At 41.8% G+C, this 20,555-nt stretch overlaps 1 protein-coding gene across 1 annotated transcript in view; it reads left to right on the top strand.

Annotated features, from left to right (window-relative positions):
* DPP10 (dipeptidyl peptidase like 10) overlaps positions 1–20,555 on the top strand; it is a 382,909-nt gene that overhangs the window by 335,029 nt on the left and 27,325 nt on the right. Inside the window, exons 13-18 of the mRNA XM_019554481.1 lie at positions 881–972; positions 3,543–3,590; positions 4,624–4,745; positions 5,956–6,003; positions 11,119–11,217; positions 11,325–11,394. Of these exons, the coding sequence (XP_019410026.1) occupies positions 881–972; positions 3,543–3,590; positions 4,624–4,745; positions 5,956–6,003; positions 11,119–11,217; positions 11,325–11,394 (479 nt within the window). The remainder of the gene's footprint in view (positions 1–880; positions 973–3,542; positions 3,591–4,623; positions 4,746–5,955; positions 6,004–11,118; positions 11,218–11,324; positions 11,395–20,555) is intronic.

Here is a 20,555-nt window from a genome sequence, read left to right as displayed (position 1 = left end):
AGTGCAACTCTTTGAACACACTGCTCCTAACTACGCAAGGAAGTGTTCACGTGAAACTCCACTCACTCCCAGTCCACAAACCACAAATGCCAAAAAATATAAATGTAAGTGTTTGAGCAGTGCTGACTTCATTCCAGTGAGCACACTTGGGACTGACAGCCTAACAGTGGTCTGGGACACGTGTTTAGCAATAGTTTTATTGCAAATTTTCAGCATTTGGGATACATGGAGTTTGTTTTCATAGTCTTTCTCCCTAACATGGCTGGCGGTGGGGTACACGCACCCAGGGCATCAGGCTAAGTCCTTTTTGTGCCATTTCAATATGTTATTTTCCTTTTATTTACATCATTAATACCTTCTGATCAGCTCGTCAACTGTCAGAAATGGCTGTAATTTACCCCAGCTGGAGATCTCGCTAGTGATACTTCAGCTCCACTTTGGTCCTTCTGCACCTCTATTGCTGTTTTAGGAAACAAACAAAAAAAACCCAATTATTTGTTTAAAGATTTTTATTCAACACAGTGACACGTTTCTGAATGCCGTATGGGAGCTAAAAACAACAACTTTGCTTGTAAACTCACAGCAAGATTAAAGATAATATTGAGGAGAAATATAGACTTCTGTTGTCTGTGTTTCCTATGGGTAATTGGGGAAAAAAATTGCAGTGGAAATTATCGTGACTTTACTACCTTTGAAACGCTGAGCCATTGAGAGAAATCCATGCCTTTCGATGCATGCGGGTTTTGTGATTTAAATGAAGTATGGTGTACGTTAAAAGATTAAAATGCTGTGATCAGTAATGGCATGTGTGGACAATCCTGTTAGGCAAAGAAAAACGTAAGTAGTAAGATGAAAGTCAATACTTTCCATCTCTCCCCAGGCTAAAAGTGACCAAATCAGTGTGAGACACCTGACATCAGGAAACTGGGAAGTTATCAGAATCCTGGCATATGATGAAAATACTCAAAAGATGTAAGCATTCTTGTTCTTTGTCTGTTCAGGGGAAAACCTGCGAGTTACCAATATGGAGCCCATCTCCCTGGCAGTAGTGTGTCTCAAACTAAGTAGCAACATTTCCTTCATATGCAAGTGCTGCCATAAGTTATAGAGTCCAAAGTACAGTTTCAGACATTTGATCTGCCGATATACTGCAACTATCTTCCTCAGATGAAGAAATGGGATATGCTTTGACTTCTGTTGGGTGGCTGTGTTGTTTAAATAAAAGGAATTAATCCACAGCATAGAGATGACGACTGTTTCACCGTGTGTTTTTGCCGGGAGTCCAGAAAAGTCAGAAAAAGTTATTAGACATGGTGGAAGTGAGAGGTTTGGGTTCTCAGGGATTTTCTCCAACCTTTTCTTTCATTTCTGTTTGTGGGGTTTTAAACCTCTGAGCTTCACTTTAAGGTTTAGATTCAAACAACTATAAAAATCTCCATCGGAGAAAAGAAAGAAAGCTTAGCAAAACGAGCATGTTTCATCCAGTCCCATTATGAAGCTTTGCCAAAGTCAAGTCAGGAACAAAATGAAGGTTTTTAAATAGAAATGAAGTGTCTTCTTGAATGGTAATGCCTGGAGGTAAAATGGGCAAACCCCTAGTAAAGGGGTACAAGACTCTAGTGAAGGGTTCCAGTTCATTATAGAGGGCTTTGATAAGGCCTTTCCTATGTCTGTATAAAGCAGAAATAAATATGGTGTGTCAAACTATGATGTCATGTGTAACTGTTGAAGTCAATGGAGTTTCAGCTAGGGTAGTGCTTTTATGAGCTTAGCCTCTTAGGCTCCTATATCCAGTCTTACTGACTGAAGGGAACGGGAGATGCACTCATTAACAAATCCTATCATGGCTTTGGAAAAAGCATATTCCAGAGAAGCTGTAGCCACATGCTATAAATAGATGCTAGAGGAGAAATGGACAGAGGGGTGGACCTGCAGGGCAGGCACTGGCATGCCACGCAGGCTGGGGACAGAAATGACAAATCAGCCAGTATAAGTGATCAGAAATCAGTTCAAATCTATAACACAACAGAAGGCCAGTATATATAAACTGTAATACCAGACTTAACTGATTTAAGTTAAATCAGTTTATTGAACTTCAGCCCCAGATCCCCTCCAGATTCAAGTTAACTCTCAGTCCCCCAGCATCCCAAGATGCTTTGCACCTCCCCTACAAACTTCCCTTTGGCCCATGCTGTTTGCTCCAGATCAGCAGCGAGGCGTGCTCTAGCAACCCCTGCTTCTGGCCTGGGCCACTTCCTGGCCATTTCTGGAATCAAAAGTGAATGTATGTTCACTTGCTTCTTGATTCAATCTACACAGCTTAGACTAACCTACAAAGATTGAATCAATTCACCTGGGGGTTTTGATTATGTACTTAGCCACAGTGTGAAGTGATGGAGTTGCTGGTGGGGAATTACTAAAGGCCTCTTCTCCTGTATGTTTTGCTGCCTTGGAGGGTCTTATTTTGGGTACCCACTCAGTGGATACATCTATACGTTCATTAAATGCACCGTAGTTACTGCACATTTAGCTTAGTTCCTGCTTAATGAAGTACTAACTAAATGTTCAGTAACGACATTACTGCCCAGTAGCTCTGGTGAACATTTTTTTTGTGATGCTTACTGTGCAGTAGCCTAATGCTTCTGCGCAGTACCATTTTAGCATGATTTTTGTCTGGCATACTTTTGAACAGTTTTATTAGGCTACTGTGCATTAAACATCTCATGTAGATGTGCCCAGTGGGTGTGCAGAGAACTCCCAGGGTAGAGACAGCCGTAAAAACTGCATTGATATCAAATGATACCAATATATGCTGACACTGTCATTGCTATGTCTGCATGCTCCTGTAGTGATCATATATAAAAAATAGTTGCATTTTTAACCCTCTTTCATTCAATTAACCTTTTCATGACCTAGCTAACTTTATTACTCCTGGATCATGCAGACACCATTTTTAAGAGCTGATGCACCAGCTTCTCTTTCACTTTTAAGTGGTTAAAGGTGCTATTACTCCATAGTCACAGGGTCCTTGCAACAGGCTCTCACAGACACTGCCTGACCTTAATACTCTGCCCACTATATTAGCTGCCACCTCCATTCCTGTGGAGTACAGGCAGCCAAATTAGGGCTGTCCCCAGCTAAAATAGGAGGTAAAAGAAGAAATTTGCTGATCAATATGATTACTCTCTCCTGGTATTGTCCTCATCTGTCTGTTGTCTCTTGTCTTACACTTAGATTGTAAACTACATTCAATAAGGACCGTTTTTTGCTCTGTGTTTGTACAGCTCCTTGTGTGATGCAGTCCTGGTTCATGACTAAGTCTCTTAAACACTGCAAGGATACAAATAATAATAGTAACTGTAACACAATGTGTCCCAAAAAGTTTTATTAATATATAATCATATTTCCTTACACTGGGAAGTTATTGGCTTAAGCTTCAAATGGACTTTTTGTATTGTTAAATTACTTGTAGTTCTAAATGTTATGCAAATTAGAAAGATTTAAAAGTGAGCTCAATTCTGTTTTCTTTTTTGGGGGGACAGTTATTTTTTAAGCACTGAAGATTCCCCAAGAGGAAGACAACTACACAGGTAAGAAAGGCACAAAAGTCAAGTACTGGGTGCTTAAGGAGAAAATTGTGTGGGCAGCTTGGGTAGTGGTGTGCATTGGCCAGCATGGGCACAATGTGGGTGTGAAAAGCTGTCATGTGATATCGCCCAGGATATTTCAGAACTCCACTTTCTGATTTATAAATCCATGGAAATTTGAATATTTTTTTACCATTTTAACTTTCATTGACCAGCTAAGACATTTACCAAGGAATTCAAATTTTAATTTAGAAGGACAAAACACAAATTGTGAAGACTTGCTGTACGCTTTACATAAAGCTTTTTCAGCATCGCTAGTATTTACTAAGGCCTTACTTCTGCAGCTTCAAATCGGTGGACAGATTGTCTCAACCATGCAAAACCCCCCAATGCTGAAAGCTAAAATTAATGAGGCCCTTATTCTCATTAATTTCTCTCTCCTATTCTCACCCACAGGCATCTTTATTAATTAAGGCCCCAATCCTTCAAGCTGCTTTGGCTTGAAGCTTACAGGGTTAGAGGCTAATGGAGTAAATGAAAACATTTCACATGGGGTGAAAAATTGACAAAGGAGTAAACTATCTCCTTCAACCAGATAGAATGAAGATCAAAAGAATCTTCCCCATACTTTATAAGCCAGGGCTGTCGAGGTGGTAGTCCATGGGCTGCGTGTGGCACACAAGGGGTTAAGTTTCGACCCCTGGGCTGCTGCTCAGCTGCTGCTCCCAGATGTAACAGAAGCTGGGGGCTCTGAGCTCCCCCTTACTTCTCCAGCTGCAGCTTCCTACCACTGCCCCTGCCGCAGGAGACAGGGTAGTGCAGTGTGGGGGGGTCAGTGTCACTTCTTGGCCACACAAACAGGAAGTGCAGTGGTAGGGATGGGGAGGGTTGTGTGTCTCCACGGTGTGGTCCATGCAGCATGTGGCTCCTGGCCACTCAGATGTTGTACAGCTCTGTTATTGGCCAGTAATCTCGCTTTGTGAGTTTCACTACTTGTAGTAAAACGCTTCTGATACTTGCAACCATTCTTCCCCAGTGTCTCAACAGTTGGATTATTGAATCGCCAGTGCCTCTCATGCAACTTTATGAAAGATCAATGCACCTACTTCAATGCAAAGTTCAGCCCTCTGAACAGGCATTTTTTACTACATTGTAAAGGTAAAGGTAAAGTTTAAAAGACCATTTGCGATAAGTCACTTTAGCTTAGTGTTGCCTGTGCATATATCATCCATTTTCTGTTGTATTGGGAGGTAGCTTATGCCCCAGTCTAGCTGTAGCTCAGTAGTGGGTCCCTGAAGACACAGAAGAGCCCTCTGCAGAGTTCATTGCTAGGATGGAGCTTAAGATCACCTGTGTAAAAGTGTGTAATAAATAGCTCTTCCAGTCTTGGTCCCTTAAAATGCTTTCTGTCCTATTGGAGGGGGTGGAGCTCTTTTTTTTTTTTCCCATCCTTTCAGGAACTCCTTTATGGAATTTTAAAAGTGACAGTGTTGTAATTCACAAGAATAGCTATTTGCATAGATAATGCATTATGTATAGGTGTTGGGGCTAATCCTATGCAATTAATACTAAATCAAAACTGAAGTCTTGGTTTACATAAACATGAAGCATTAATATGCCTGTGTGTGTAGACAGGCATATATTTACCAAAATCAAGCATGGTTTGACCCATGTAAACAGACAGAGCCTCGTTTTACCAACAGAATCACAATGAACTGCATTCATTTCTTCACATTATTAGTTGCATTATAGTATTATAAAAGTTGTATTTTGGGATTAGGGCATGTCTACTTTGTATTCCTGCTGTTCCCAGGCAGAAGTGCTTTCTAGCATGATCTGTTCACTTACTCCTGCTTCACTGCCAAATTTTCAAATTTGATGTCTGGGGCAGAATGTGGCCAAATTAACCTGTCCCTGGGAAAGAACACTCCCCCCGCCCCGCCCCCGCCAAAGATGTGGCGGAGACGTACTCTAAAGTGACTATGATCAATCAAATTTCAGGACCTTAGAACTAGGCCATGTACAAATAGAGAATAAGGCTTGTGAATGTTAGGGATGGAAAGGAAAAAATTGAAATAGCAATAAGAGTCTGAATCCATATAATGACAGCTAGGTCCTGAAAAGGAAAGCAGACTGGGGCCTAAGTTTTTAGTAACAGGATTTTAGTGGTCTCCAAGCAGCTGATAGAAAATGGTAGAATACAATCAACTAAACAACGTGTCTGAATAGTCACTTAATTGCATGTATGTCTCCAGTATCTTTCCAAAAGTTCATGTTTTTCAAGAATTGTTCAGAATGAAGAATGAGCATTTTAGGAATATTTGCCATGTTATGTTTTTGTACTTTTTCTCTTTTCCGCAAATATTAGGACCAGGTGTTCCGGTTGTGAGTGTGCACAGTACGAATAACCCTGAAAGTGAGTATGCACCATTCCACTGGATTTCTTATTGCTGTCTCCCATTTTTACAAGGAAAAGGAAAAAAAAATGCAGTTCATTTCTACAGACCTATCTTAATTATATTCTAGCAACAAACATGACTGTAAGTGATAAGAAGAGAAAGAAATTAATCAAGTGACTAGATGCTTGCCAGGATTTCTCAGATACATGTTATACCAGATGCATAGCTTTCATCTTCTATTTACACTGGAGTTAATTAGGTGGCAGGTTCTTCTTCACCTCTTCCCTCACTATATAAATTATACTTTTATTATGATATGCCTTCTGATTTTTTTTTTAATGTATTTTTAAAGTTTCAATCCAATTATCTCAGAGAAAGATACAGATCTCTGAGTGCTACTCATCAAATTTGACCTACAGATAATAAGCCAAGTCCTGCCTTGCTTACACTTGTTCGAATTCAGAATGATTCCTATGGCACTTTCAATGGGAGATCCAAAAATAGAGCCCTTGTGAGAGCATGCCCAGTACCTCTGTATTTCAAGTTTTACTTATTAAGATGTATATGATGGGGCATATCTTCCATTGTTCCATCTTCACTTCTAGCCATATTGTTTCTACCAACAGTCATAAACTCAAAGGACATGGCTTTATCAGAATGTAGAGGAACCTTCTGGTGGTGTAGGGCTCCAAATCAGTCAGCCTGGAAAGATCATGGAGCAGGTTCTGAAGGAATCCATTGTGAAGTACTCAGAGGAGAATGAGGTGATCAGGAACAGTCAGCATGGATTCACCAAGAGCAAGACATGCATCACCAACCTGATTTCTTTCTATGACAGAGTGACAGGCTTTGTGGATGAGGGGAGAGCAGTGGATGTGGCAAGCCTTGACTTTAGAAAGGCTTTTGACGCTGTCTCCCGCAACACCCTCTTCAATAGCCTAAAGAAATATAGACTAAATGAAAGTACTGTAAGGTAGAGACGTAACTGGTTGGATCATCATACTCAGCGAGTAGACCTCAATGGCTCAGTGTCTAGTTGGGAGGAGGTAACCCCCTGAGGTTTGTCCTGGGTCCCGTATTGTTCAGCAGCTTCATTAATGATTTCCATGATGGGATTGAGTGCATGCTTAGTTAATTTGCAGGTGACAGAAAGATTGGTGGAATTGTAGACACACCAGAGGGTAGCGCTAAAATCCTGAATGATCTGGATAGACTGGGAAATGAGTCCACAATCAACCAAATGAGATTCAACAAGGACAAGTGCAAAAGTTTTTCACTTAGGACAGAATAACTGCTTGCAGAAATATAGACTGCAGAATGAATAGCTTGGCTGCAATACTGCAGTTAAGAACTTGGAGGTTATAGTGGACTATAAGGTGAATGTGAGCCAACAGTGTGCTCTTGCTGTAAAAAAAAAAAGCCAACAGCATCCTGGGTTGTATTAACAGGAATGTCACTTGTAAATCAAGGTAAGTGATTCTTCCCCTCTATTCAGCTCTGGTGAACAGTATTCTGGTGTGTCCAGTTTTGGGCCCCACATTTCCAGAAATATGTGGACAATTTGGAAAAGAGTCCAGCACAGGGCAACAAAAATTACTAGAGGCCTTAGAGGCAAGTCTTATGAGGAAAGGGTGAAAGAAGTAGCATTATTTAGAAAAGACTACGGGATAGGGGGTTGATAACAGTCTTCAGATACTCGACAGGTGGTTATAGAGAGGATGGAGATTCTCTTTTGTCTGTGGCTGTAAGGGACAGGACTAGGAGCAAAGGTCTCAAGCTTCAGCAGGGGAAATTAAGGATCTGAATTAGGAGGAACTTTTTGACTCTGAAGGTGGTCGGGCATTGCAACAGGCTACCTAGAGAAATTGTGGATTCTCCATGCTTGGAAACTGTTAGACCCCAACTCCATGCGGCGCCCAACAACTAGGGAAACCACAATCCAATTGCCCATGGATCCTATTACTCATTAGCCAGAGCAAGAAGGGAGCAAACACCAGCACACATTGCTCACAACCACTTAATTCAGAATGGAGATTGCTTCAGGCAAGCTCCCTCACAGACGCACAGCCCATGAAACCAGGGGAGCAGCAGAGAACATTAGTTCTTTTCACATTTTATGCACCTTGGTTTCATACGTATTAACATTGACCACACCTATGTCCCTCCTGCAGTTCCACCCATTTCTCCTCCCATCTCAAGCTCTGCCTCTGTTCACTGTTTGCTTCATTAGCATGGTATTGCCTATGTATTTCATTCATTTACAAGCCTCTTTGCTAAGAGCGCATGCCTAAGACTTTGACCCCGTCTCCTCCCGGTAAATTGTGGTTTCTTGCTGGTTCTTTCTGGTTTCTTGCTGACTTCAGCATCATCTCCAAGGACCTGCTTCTGCTTTATCTCCTAACAATAGCTGTTGGTTTGTATCCTGTCTTTACACAACACATAGTGCACTTTGCACCCTATTCTTTTGTTAGGCAAGCAGTAACTTGCCCTTTCAGCATTTGCAAAGTTAGTTACTTTCAATATATCATCCTGCCTTGTGACCAGCAGCTTTTGGAAAAAGCTGGAAAAAGCCTTCATTCAGCTGGACACTCACTGCTCCCCAAGATCCAAATATTGTTACCCTAACAGAAACTTTCAAAAGCAGGTTCGACAGACATTTGACTGGGACAGCATAGTCAGAGGTGATCCTGCCTTGGGCAGGGGGGCTGGACTAGAAGGCCTTGTGAGGTTCCTTCCTGCCCTTCTTGCCTATGATTTTGTGATCCTACAACAACCACCCTATCCACCTTCAGTACGAGTCAACATACATGTGTGGGCTAAATGTAGCAGGATAGCCCACCAATTAAGTAATTTTCTGTTCTGCAAGGCAATGGCCAACTGCCATTACCTCAATCTATCTTTAAACTGCTTTACTTATGTGGGAGGTCCCGGATAGTGCATATTGTCCTCAGGAACGTAGAGTTCAAAGCCCATTTTCCTTAGGGCTTGTGCCTGGCACCTCTGCCACAAAAGATCTTGTTACACATCTAAAAATGTCTTACTAGCGAAACTTCAAAATACAACAATATCTGCAGCATCTTGATAGTCTTTTTAAAATTAAGTAGACTAGTATAATCAGCATCTTCCCCTTGTCTTCATATTTTTAGTATAACTCTTTTCAGTAGCTGCAAAACTCACTACTGCAGAAAACTGAAAGGTGGAGTTTTATCTAACATAATCTAAAGGCCAGGTATTGTTCAATGAAAATTCATTAACTTTATTGGTTTTACCCAGTGTTTGTGAGCACAGAAATTGCCTCAGTATTATTTGTATCTAAAATTCCCATTTGTGACAAAACAGAATATAAATGTAAGACGGATTTGTCGGGCATTTTAGAAGGGAGACAAGGCAGTATATCTAGAGAGAGACTGTACTAGTAACAACAACAAAAAGAAAACAGTAATGAGAATTATGATTGATCCATAATTTTTCAGTGCAGAATTAGATAATCCCCTTCATATAATACAACAGTGAGAGCATGATTAAAGATTACTTCAATTTTTATATCCTAAAACTATAATTATAGAACATTTTGAACAACTGCCTGAATTAGCATTCTAATAGCTGTGTGTCGACTAAACGAGAGGCATGTGTGCATGACACTTTAAAGTCGGCTAAATGCTTTTGCACCACTTTAATGGTGTCAGTGTTTGCATGCCTCAGCGGCGTATGACGCATTATTTCCAGCCACTGTAGGAAATTCAGTGGTGTAATGCGCCTTAAATGACTTGGGGTGCTGCAAACTAAAACTTATCTGAGGAGTTTTAGTTTGCTGCCCCTACAGCCATGGAGTGAAGCACTGGCCTCCGTGCAGCTCCTTGGCTCTGCAGGAAGCCCTGCAGGCAGCCTGGTAGCAGCCCGGGAAGGCAGGCTCCACCTAATAAAAGTGAGGAGCCAGATCTTTTTTTTTCCCCCTGGAGCCTGCCTGCCTGCCTGAGCTGTGCGGGGGCCCAGTGCTTCCCTCCATGGCTGCGGTGCCCCCCAGGACCACCCAAGCCGGGTGCCTGCAGGTAGGTGCTGCCTGCAGGGGGCTGCCACTGCCACAGAGGGAAGCACAAGCCTCCCCCCATCCCACACAGCCTAGGGACTGCTTTGCCCACAGCTCACCCTCCCCTCCCCACCGGAGAGGCAGGTAAGTCAGTGGGGTGTGGGCGTGACATGGAAGGGGTGTAATCAGCCCTAAATTAAAGAAGTGGTTTTTTTTAAAACCCATTGCTTCAATTTAGGGCCCCTGTCTATGCCTGCCCCTATAGTTAGATTATGATTTACTGTCCCAAATGAGGATATATGATTTTAAAATCCACATTAAAGTAATGAGGTTGGGAAAGAAGAAGAGCAAGCAATCTTTTACCCAAGTGCAAAAGGATTGCTTCAAAACTTGTTGCAGTTTTATCCAAGTTGTGTTCTTGCACCATGCTAAATGGTGTGAGAGAGAAAGCATGTAGTGAAGTGGCCTTATGTAAAGGTGTCTTGGGTACTACTCCCTTACTGAACAACAGCCTGTAAAATGTCTGAGAGAGTGGTAAAAGGAACAGGCTTCTTACATCTGGTCCTAAAAGTTATACCTGATATCAATTTTGGGAAGTCTTTCGATCATGGGCTCTGGGGCCCTACAATATTCCTCAAAAAATCAGTCTGTCCTAAATAACCATCAGCTTCCCCTATGTTTCATAAACAGTAGCAGGGGACCAGACTTGATGATCCTAAAGATCCCTTCTGGTCCTTCTTTCGATGATTCTAGTTAGTAACTGCATTGAACTGGATGCTACAGTAGGCAGAGGAGAGGCTGTGTATCTCTCTTTCCATTTAGCACAACAATGCACCATAAGGCAACGTCTTTAATATCTAGTGAAAACAGAGGCTGCTGAAGCCAGAACGCAGAATAGCTGCATCTTTTGAATTTAGCAGATTGCTTGGTTTTTTAGTGGCAGAGTTGTCTCCTTATAAAACATATTGAAAGAAGGAATTCATTAATAGTTTTAACATCACGAGTATTTCTCTCTCCCTTTGTTTTATTGTTGGTATATTACTTTATGTCTTGTACAATAATTTATTGTACTTTCTATTCTGCTTTCTCGTGTTGTTTTCTACAGATTTTCACATATTGGAAAGTAACATTGTGTTGAAAGAAGCTACTCTGAAAAAAAAACTTTTCCGGAGAGAAATCAAAATGCTTCACATTGAGGACTACGGTAAATTTAGCAAAATGTTATTTTCACAAACCCCAACTTTCTGCAACTATTACTATTTTTCATCTGTGTAACTACCAGCCTTTAATGTTTTGCTCTTTTCTTAAAAGAACTTCCTTTACAGTTGTCACTTCCAAAGGATTTCACAGATCGAAACCAGTATGCTCTTCTGTTACTAATGTGAGTATCCAGGATCATTACAAACAATAATTCAAGTAGGGAAATGGGGCTATTTAGAAAGTGTTCAACTCTCTTTCTTTTGTAAGTGTAAATCTGTATTGATGTTTGTGTAGGTGTAAGGAAAACTATTACTTTCTTTAAAGCCAAGTTCTTGTGTTGGTAAATCAGAAGTGTGACCTGGGAAGATGCTATTTTATGTGTTTTGTAGTAAAGAAAACTTGTGAACTTGTGTGCATAAATGCACATCAAGCTATGTATCCATGAAGGCGCAGGGATTCAACTGGTGTTATTGGTAGAAGTTTTCCTGTCTTTCATGGAGCCAAATGGGTTTACACGTTCACTGAGAACCTGAAGTGTGGTCTTCTCTTAAGTCACTGATAACACAGATAGGATTTGTAAGCTGTGCCTGGACTCCTAGTGCAGAACTGCAGTTTGGAGTAGGTGAGAAGTGTACTATTTGTACAGCAGTGGCTGGGGATATTATGGGCATGTTACAAAGTCCTTGGAGATCAGTAGAAAGTCTTTGTGGGAAGAAGGTATTCACTGGCAGCCTGTGCTATGTTTGTAGGAAGCAACCTAGCTTGTGTTTCTTTCAAAGCCAACCTTCTTTATTTGCTTCTAGAGAGGATGTTTGGGGTGGAGAAAAGAAATCATCATCCCCCCTCCAGCGTGCTTAGATAAGTCTAATGTGTTCAATACTTCCCCCAACTTGTTTTACTGGGTTTTTTTCTCAGGGACTGATGGCTGTCTGATGAGATAGGGAAGAGGTTCCTGTATATGCAATCCTCTCCTTTCATATATTTAGTTTCAGGCAGCTATGATTCAGCCCTGGATACATAATTAGCCATATTTAATTCTTTCACTCGTTGGTAATTCCTGACACATATTACTGGTAAAAAGAAGCCATGTTAGAAAAAAGTCTGACTTACGGGCATACTGTAAGAGTTGAGAAGTTGGGGATATCTTTTTTCCCACTGGTGCCCCTAGACTGGATTTGAAATTCTTAACAAACATGGGAGTGTATTTATACTGCTTGCATTATGACATTGAACATTTTTAGCCTTGGGGTAGATATCCCATCAGCTCTTTGTGGATAGAATTAATAGTGTGAATCTTATTAACAGGAATGGAGGGGAGGAAATCAATACTCCTTTATAGCTATGGTTTCTATTCACATGGTTGAAAATGTAACCCCCAATGAGATTTTAAATTATGTGACTGGCTGAAATGTGCTTCCTTTTAATGGTAATGACCAAAGTTTCATAGTTTCTAGGGTCGGAAGGGACCTGAGCAGATCATCGCGTCCGACCCCCTGCCATGGCAGGAAAGAGTACTGGGGTCAAACGACCCCAGCAAGGTGTTCGTCTAGCCTCCTCTTAAAGGACTCACAATTATTCTTGTAAGACCAAATTTTCTTCTAAATCAGCTCTCCAGAATTGTTATACTTGATCATTCGATTAAGTTCTTAGGTGTTGCTTTGTAAACAGGCAATAAAAAAAAATACTGATTTGGCAGCCAAATTTGTGATGCAAGTGCCTATATTGGAAAACTGGAACTACGTTTAAATTGAACTAATGACTGAATCTCTAACTTCAGTAGTTTTTACAGATATTTTGTCTTACGAGAAGCGGGAGAGAAGAGTGTTTGGTAGTACACATTATGAAGCATATTTAGATCGTAGGGTGTTGGGAAGGATCAACAGACTCCATAATTTGAAGGCCAGTGGAATTTTAACATATATTCGCAAAAAAGACATTTTATTTTCTTTTCCTGAAAATCAGGGAACTTAGGGAGATGTTTGGAATTTAGAAAGTGTCTTTCAAGAAGAGTTGACTATATAAGTATTCATAGATTTCATCAACATTTGGGCTGGAAGGGACCTCAGAAGATCAAGTCCAGCCCCCCGCCCAAAGGGCAGGAAGTCAGCTGGGGTCATAGGATCCCAGCAAGATAAGCATCCAATTTGCTCTTGAAGGTGTTCAATGTAGGTGCTTGAACCACCTCCGCTGGCAGACTGTTCCAGACCTTGGGGGCTCGGACAGTAAAGAAATTCTTCCTTATGTCCAGCCTGAAACGGTCTTGCAGGAGTTTATGACCGTTCGACCTCGTCATCCCTTGAGGCGCTCTGGTGAACAAACGTTCCCCCAGATCCTGGTGGTCACCCCGATAAACTTAGAGGTGGCCATCAGATCACCCCTGAGCCTGCGCTTTTCCATGGCTCTCAGCCTGTCGTCATAAGGTCTGTTTTCCTGACCTCTGATCATGCGCGTGGCTCTCCTCTGGACTCTCTCAAGCTCATCCTTTTTGAATTGTGGAGCCCAAAACTGGACGCAGTACTCCAGCTGCGGCCTCACCAAGGCCGAGTACAAGGGGAGAATGACGTCCCGGGATTTGCTTGAGAAGCATCTATGGATGCAACCCAGCGTTTTGGTTGCTTTAGTAGCTGCGGCAGCGCATTGCAGGTTCATGTTCATCTTGTGGTCAATGATGACCCCCAAGTCTCTTTCTTCCGTAGTGCTAGCCAGCGTAGCACTGCCGAGCCCATAAGGATGCTGCAGGTTTTTCTTCCCAAGGTGGAGAACCTTGCATTTTTTGGTGTTAAATGTATTGACAACATATATTTAATTATCTGTGAAATCATACAGCGAGCCAGAAGACAGCAAAGGAAGGATATAGTGCACATTAATAAAAATCTGAGGAACAGAAAAGAGAAGGTCCTTCCATAACTGGGCATCCTTTATATATATGGAAACAGAACTTGGGAGAATTTTAGAGTGTTTCTTCTGCAGAAGTTCAGTTTGCCCAGGGTGATACTAAGGCAGTATTTGAGTTCTGGCCTTGTCAAGGTTAGAGATCTATGTAAGTCCCAGTGAACAGGCTGTCAACAATACCTTAATGCTACCAAATAATTATGCCTGGAAAGTCATTATGTTGTAGCTTTTTCAAGAGGGAAGGAAAATGCCACACTGACAAATACAAATTGTAGTCTCTCTGGCTTCGTAATACTGAATTTCTGCTTCTTTTCAGCTTAATCGCCTCCCTTTGCTGTGCTGAATTCTCAGCATTCTGTTAACAGGAGATATATTTAGAAATCCCTCCACATGGTAATGAAAAGTCAATACTGGCAGTCTGACATGAGACCTGCTCTAGTTCATTTAATGTTGCTCATCTTCCCATCCCCCTAAAGAAGGAAAACCAATATTCCACAGCTCATCTTGATAGAAACTCTGAATTTAGTTCACCAAATCCCTTCTTATTGTTTCAGATGAACCAGAGTGGGGCCTGAGGATTTAGAAATCCCACTGGAGTTGGTGTGGGTTCTGTCTGTGGGACAGTTGCCACACTGGGCACATCTACACAAAATACTGATTTGCAGACTAATTTGCCATGCAGTAAAGTGCTACCATCTGCACATGTGCAGCAATTAGGGTGCAGTAGACTAATTGACTGTGCTGCTGGATAGTCCTATCAGATACAAGTGTTATCCAGCAGCATGTGCAACAGTATGTGCAAATGCATGTGTAAACAGTGATGTTGGGATTAGTTTACTTTGACCCAAACTGAGCCAGAATATAGTTGTATAAATTGCATGTGTAGATGTGTCCACAGGCTACATCCAGGCAGCCATGGGCATGCGGTGTTTGGCGCTGAAGGCCCGTCTGTGGCACCACACATCACACATGCAGGCAGCACAGGAAATCGTGGGGTCAAAAAACCCAAGCAAAAGAAAAATGCACATGTGCATGGGTGGCACATGTGGCAGCAGTGCGCGGAGCTTGGTTGGCTGAAGCCATGCTCTGGCTGTTGGCCAGGCTCCCAGCTGTAGGAACACCACAGCTATAGCCCCAGGAGGCCCCAGGACCCCAGGTAAGGCTGCTGGGACCAGCACAGTTGCTGGTCTTGGCTTACCCTGCCCCATCCAGGGTGACCTCCCACACTCCAGAGGGCACACGGCACAGGCACAAGGTGTGCCACTGCTACTTGTCCCCAGGGAAACAAATGTCCGTGCTTGTGTGAACACAGCCACTGAGTCCAAGATTTGCAGGCAAATCATTGGTCAGGCCAGTCCTTAAACCAGAATAGTTATATGTCTGTATGCATGCTGGGTGTTTTAACCATCTGACCTACCTGGCCAAAGACATCTTCCTTCTTTTCATTACCTGAATAGCAACTCCCAAAAGCAGTACTGTACTTCCACGAGAGATACCAGGCAATTTGATGTAGAGCCAATTAGCCAATTGCTTGAAAACATGATGTCATGCATCCTGCCCTTGGAGTGGTACTTTCATGACTGACTTAGAAACACCGTCTCCCTTCTGAAGCCCTGGTAGGATTCTTCCATGAACAGAGCATTTTAATGGCAAATAAGCAAAGCAACTTTTCAAGGCTGCTGACCAGCCATACTGCTTTCTTGCCCATGGTCTCAAAGGTGATATAGGGTCATGTAGGTGCTAGAAGGGAAAACTGAATGTTTGTGACTGATCACATTGGTAATAATGCGTTGTTATTTACCTCTTTCTTTCCAAAGAAAAATATTTATGGAGCTCTGTTACAGTTTGAAACACTGAGGTGTCATTTGACTTGTAATCATCTGTACTTATGAAATGGCTTAAAGCGCTTACATCAGCAAGGGTGCAATATGAAAATGAAAACAGAGGGAGAAGGGAAAGATGAATTTAAGAGAAATAATAGGGTCACTTGATGTATCACTACTCTGGGGCCAAGCTGTCTGCAGTTAATTGTGTATTTCAAACTCGTTTACCAGCTGCTAATGATGCAGATTTCTGGTCTTCTTTCTGGGGAGGGGTGGTGTCTGGCCTACAATACGCCTGTGGGGTCCAGTCTAGCTATATGTGTTGTCCCAGGATTTCTGTCTGGATTCTCTTCTCACGGTTGGGGCTTGGAGACTTGCATCCTTGGCTCAGAGATAAGTGTGTTTTATAAATCAAGACTGGATTGTATGCCCTTGTAGGGCAGGAGACCATTTTTACTCTGTACAATGCTGCCCTGGTAAGGCACCATCCGAATATCAGAATTTGGAGAAAACTAACGTTGCTTCCTTTGTTGTGAAATAATGAGGTGCAGAGTAACAAGTGTTGTGACCCTTAAACCCTTAATGTTAGAGAAGTATTTTGAGAGGCTGAGATAGAAGTGCATAGTACTCATTTATGTTTGCCCCTATCACCAGGCTCTCTCTAGAATGAACAAGCCTCGCTCAGAGCCAGTTATGTCTGGCTAGCCCTATTTTTCTTTCATGCATTGTGATACATAGACCATAAAATGCTAAGTAGATTATAACACCATCCATTCTTCCATTTCTTCATCTGCGTCTACTAATACATTTCACACTCAGTTTCCCTCAAATATAATGCATGCACTGTAGCTATAGATTAGAGAGGTGTATAGTAATTGCTTGGAAGACTGATTATTATCTCTTTTCTATATAATTAGGATCAAAGTTTAAATTTCAGATCCTTGATTTTTCTCATTATGGTTCACCTTACTCATTTAAGAATTTGGAAGATACACTCCCAAGTAACACACAGGAAATGATTAAGTAAAGACTCTGGCATTTAATCTGGGTAATAAAATGAGAGGTGATAATCATTCTTTATTTTTTGTCTTGAGCATAATTAACCTCCTTCCTTCAAAATCTGTAGATAATGCCTCCTAAAAGTCAGCTTTTATTATTTAATGCCATTTAAAAATGTCCAAACCATAAGTGAATATAGTAAAGCTGAACCAGTAAAAAGACTGATCTGATCTCCTCAGGCAGACACAAAATCCCCAGGCAGTACCCCCCTGAGTAGCCAACAAATACCTTAGAGTACGAGAAGCTTTAAATATTTGCTTATACTTCTCTACAAGCAGTTGCTGAAGTGGCTGAATCATGTCAGGCCCTATTGAAATGGTGACAGATGTGGGCCTTAATCAAGCCATCAGGTCCATTTGGGAGAAGGCCCAAGTCTAATGCACTGCAGAGACTGCAAGATTCAGGCCATCAGGTGGAAAGTGGCACAAGAATAACAATGTAAAATGCCATCACCTATTTAAATAGCAGCAACTTAAGGAGGCATAATATAACTGTTAGGATATGCAGATCCTGGGTATGATCACAACCATATGTTAATAGGCCTCTTTTGGAGCTTTCATTTGCTGGGAGGGACATCATTTGTTTTAAATGACATCTGTTACAAGCGATAGAACAATTCACTGACACATGGTGCAGCAGGAAAATGCGTGGTAGAATCCACCTTATTCTACTAGGTTTGCAGGTGGGATGTCCCAGAGGTCCTTTTCATCTGGTGGTGCTAGTTCTCCCCCCTACAATGGCTGTGAAGCTTAATTTGGGGGGAACCCTGCAGTTCTGCAGCTGGTTCGCTCATGCCAATGTGCTTGTGTGTTTTGCTCTCTAGCCTGCTAACTAATTCTGACATTTTTCCCCCAGTTGGTACAGCAGTGATTTTCTGCCCTTTTAATGTTGCTTTTCCATAGAGTCTTGTGCAAACACTGTTTTTGTTGCTCTTCTGGGGTTCCCCACCCCCATTTTTTAAACATCTTGTTATGTCCAAGGACCCAGACAGTGAACATCCCAGACAGGAGCTGGGAGGCAGCTTTCCCCAGCTGTTTCACGTACATGGCAGTTCTGGTGCTACCTGTGCCATGAGCATCCCCGGGGCTGTTGACTCTTGGACCAGGACTCCAAAAAAGAGTCAGGAGGAGTTGGACCAGGCTCCTTCTGCACCTACCCCATCCTTCTTACGGGGGGATGGCACTGCAGGGAAACCCATAGATGACCTGATTATCTGGGTGAATGTGTGAAGTGAACAGGGCAGGCTCAATATCTTCACTTCTCAAAGTTCTGGCTTAAGAGTCACAATCCCTTAATATAGTTTATGGCTGTTTTACGAATATTAAATGTGGCCGTGCATTATCACCTCTTGTTCATTTCTATCTATCAGGTGCTGACTAGATAACGTAAGCTCTTTGGACTTTTTTTATTGTTTTTGTTTTACTCAAAAGTAAATACATTTGGTTTGTATAGCTGCAAATGGACCGTTTTCTAGACACAGGCAGTCCAACAGGGAATGCAGACAGGGAGAAGATGCTTGTGTGGTTTCAGTGCCAAGAACTATTGTGGAAAACTATTAATCAACTATAATGTTACACCTCAAAAATGTGTACTAACTTTATAGCTGGTTGCTATCCAGCTTTAATTTGCACATGTAGCAGGGGCTCCTCTCTGGCTGGGAGCTCCATCAGCTGAAAGGTAATGCATGATCCAGCAACACACTTCCTGGCATACATGTGTTACATGGCAGGAGGGCGATTGTGTGGATCCTGCATTAGATCCCATTGCACCTTTACCTGCGTGTATGGAGGGGCCCTCGTATTGATAACAACGGGTACCTCTGGTAGTACAGCCGTGTCAGAAGGTCACTCATACAAACTGAATGTGCAGTAACGTTTGTTTCAATGTCAGTCTTCCTCCATTGACCGAACTTATTATCCATACCATAGTTTCCCCTCATCAATTTATATTTGCAGTTATGGATTTTTTTCATACGTGCCAGATTCATAGGGTCATATTAGGAGTTTCGATTTTGTTCCACAAATTTGTGAGAACTGTATGGAAACAAACATTAGGATAAATAATATTTACTTAGTGCAATCAGCAATAACTCTTCAAGTCCTTTAAAATAATTGTTTCCTCACCTTTGGTCTTCCTTTTCACTTCCAGGAAAAGTCACCAACAAAATCACCCCCATTTAATATGTAACAGATTAACTACGTGGAACCAGATTTTGTACAGTTATGAAGGGAATATGTCAGAGAGGTAGTGCTTAGGATAGCACAACAGAAATTGTCACTCTTGAGAGTAATGCATAGGCTTTAACTGAGTGTTCTGGTTAAAGATGCAAAAAGAGAAGTTTTTCCTCCTTTCTAATATACCAGCCACCAGATGATGAGCTGCTTCTTTTCCCAGACAGTCTGAGGTGTGTGTGACTATACTGCAAGAAGCATACAAATTGCCCACTAAGGTCAATGATATCAGTATAGTATTGATAGTTTCTGTCTGTTTAAATGGCGTCTCAATGGTGAACTTCAGCAGTGGTCCTGAATCATCCCCAGCGCTGCTGGCACTGCAGACTCATGAGTGTCACTAGTATTAAGGGTGCAGACCAAGTGGGTCTGAATTTTGAAAGTTGGGCAAATGTAAAAATGATCAGGTGCAAATGCTGCTTATATACAAGTAGCGAAAAATAAAGAGAAGAATTACTGGGTAATTACATCTTCACTTAATTCCACTTTTCTTGTTGTTCCATTGTTAGGGAATACAATGATATTGCTGTTTAGTACCCATTAAGAAACACTGCTTAGGCACTTCATCCATTTACATCATTATAATCAGGCTTTACATAAGCATAAAAAAGGAGTAGAGACACAACTACAGATCTACAGCAATGCAATTTATTTGGATCCAGTGTAGAATTACCCAAGTTAAAAAGAAGGGGAATACTACTCCAGTGGAAGTAAATGCCATATTATATAATTGTCATATGTCTTCAGGTATCGGAGGTAGACATTTTTTATAGGCCGACAGTACAGGAACTGGGAAATATTGGTTTGTCCAAATATAGGGGAAAGTTCCTCTTCCCATTTTAGAAAAAGGGAATAGGCAGTGATATGATTTTGCACGGCCCTGATGCTTGGGGGGCCTGGACATCTGTACTCCCATCCCCCCTTTTCATAGGTCCCGCTGCAAGCTATACTTGCTGCCCCGTGTCCTAGTGGCATGGGTCTGTAACAACACCTAGTGAAGTCTGATCAGGTCAAATAGCGGTTCCTCTGTCCCCTCTCAATCCCAGTGTAATTTGCATATGTGTTCACAACTGATGTAAATTACACGTATGCAAATGAGTTGAATGTAAAAGAGGCCAAAAAAGAACGAGTAACTGTATGTGGCCCTTCTGGATACTTGCTTTAATTTTGTCATCTGTGAAATATGTGTAATGTGTCCACTCATCAGATTCATTTATGCCTATCCATGAACAGGGTTAGGAGGGTAAAAAGAGTTGTCTAGTCCTATATAAATCCCAAGTATAATCCAAGTCCTTGCCATCATGATCCATCATGACTTTACCCCTAATATCTTATAT

The sequence above is a fragment of the Crocodylus porosus genome, unplaced genomic scaffold, assembly GCF_001723895.1.
Source record: "Crocodylus porosus isolate Cpor-Errol unplaced genomic scaffold, CroPor_comp1, whole genome shotgun sequence".
Lineage (NCBI taxonomy): Eukaryota > Metazoa > Chordata > Crocodylia > Crocodylidae > Crocodylus > Crocodylus porosus.
This window is presented reverse-complemented; position numbering and strand designations above follow the sequence as displayed.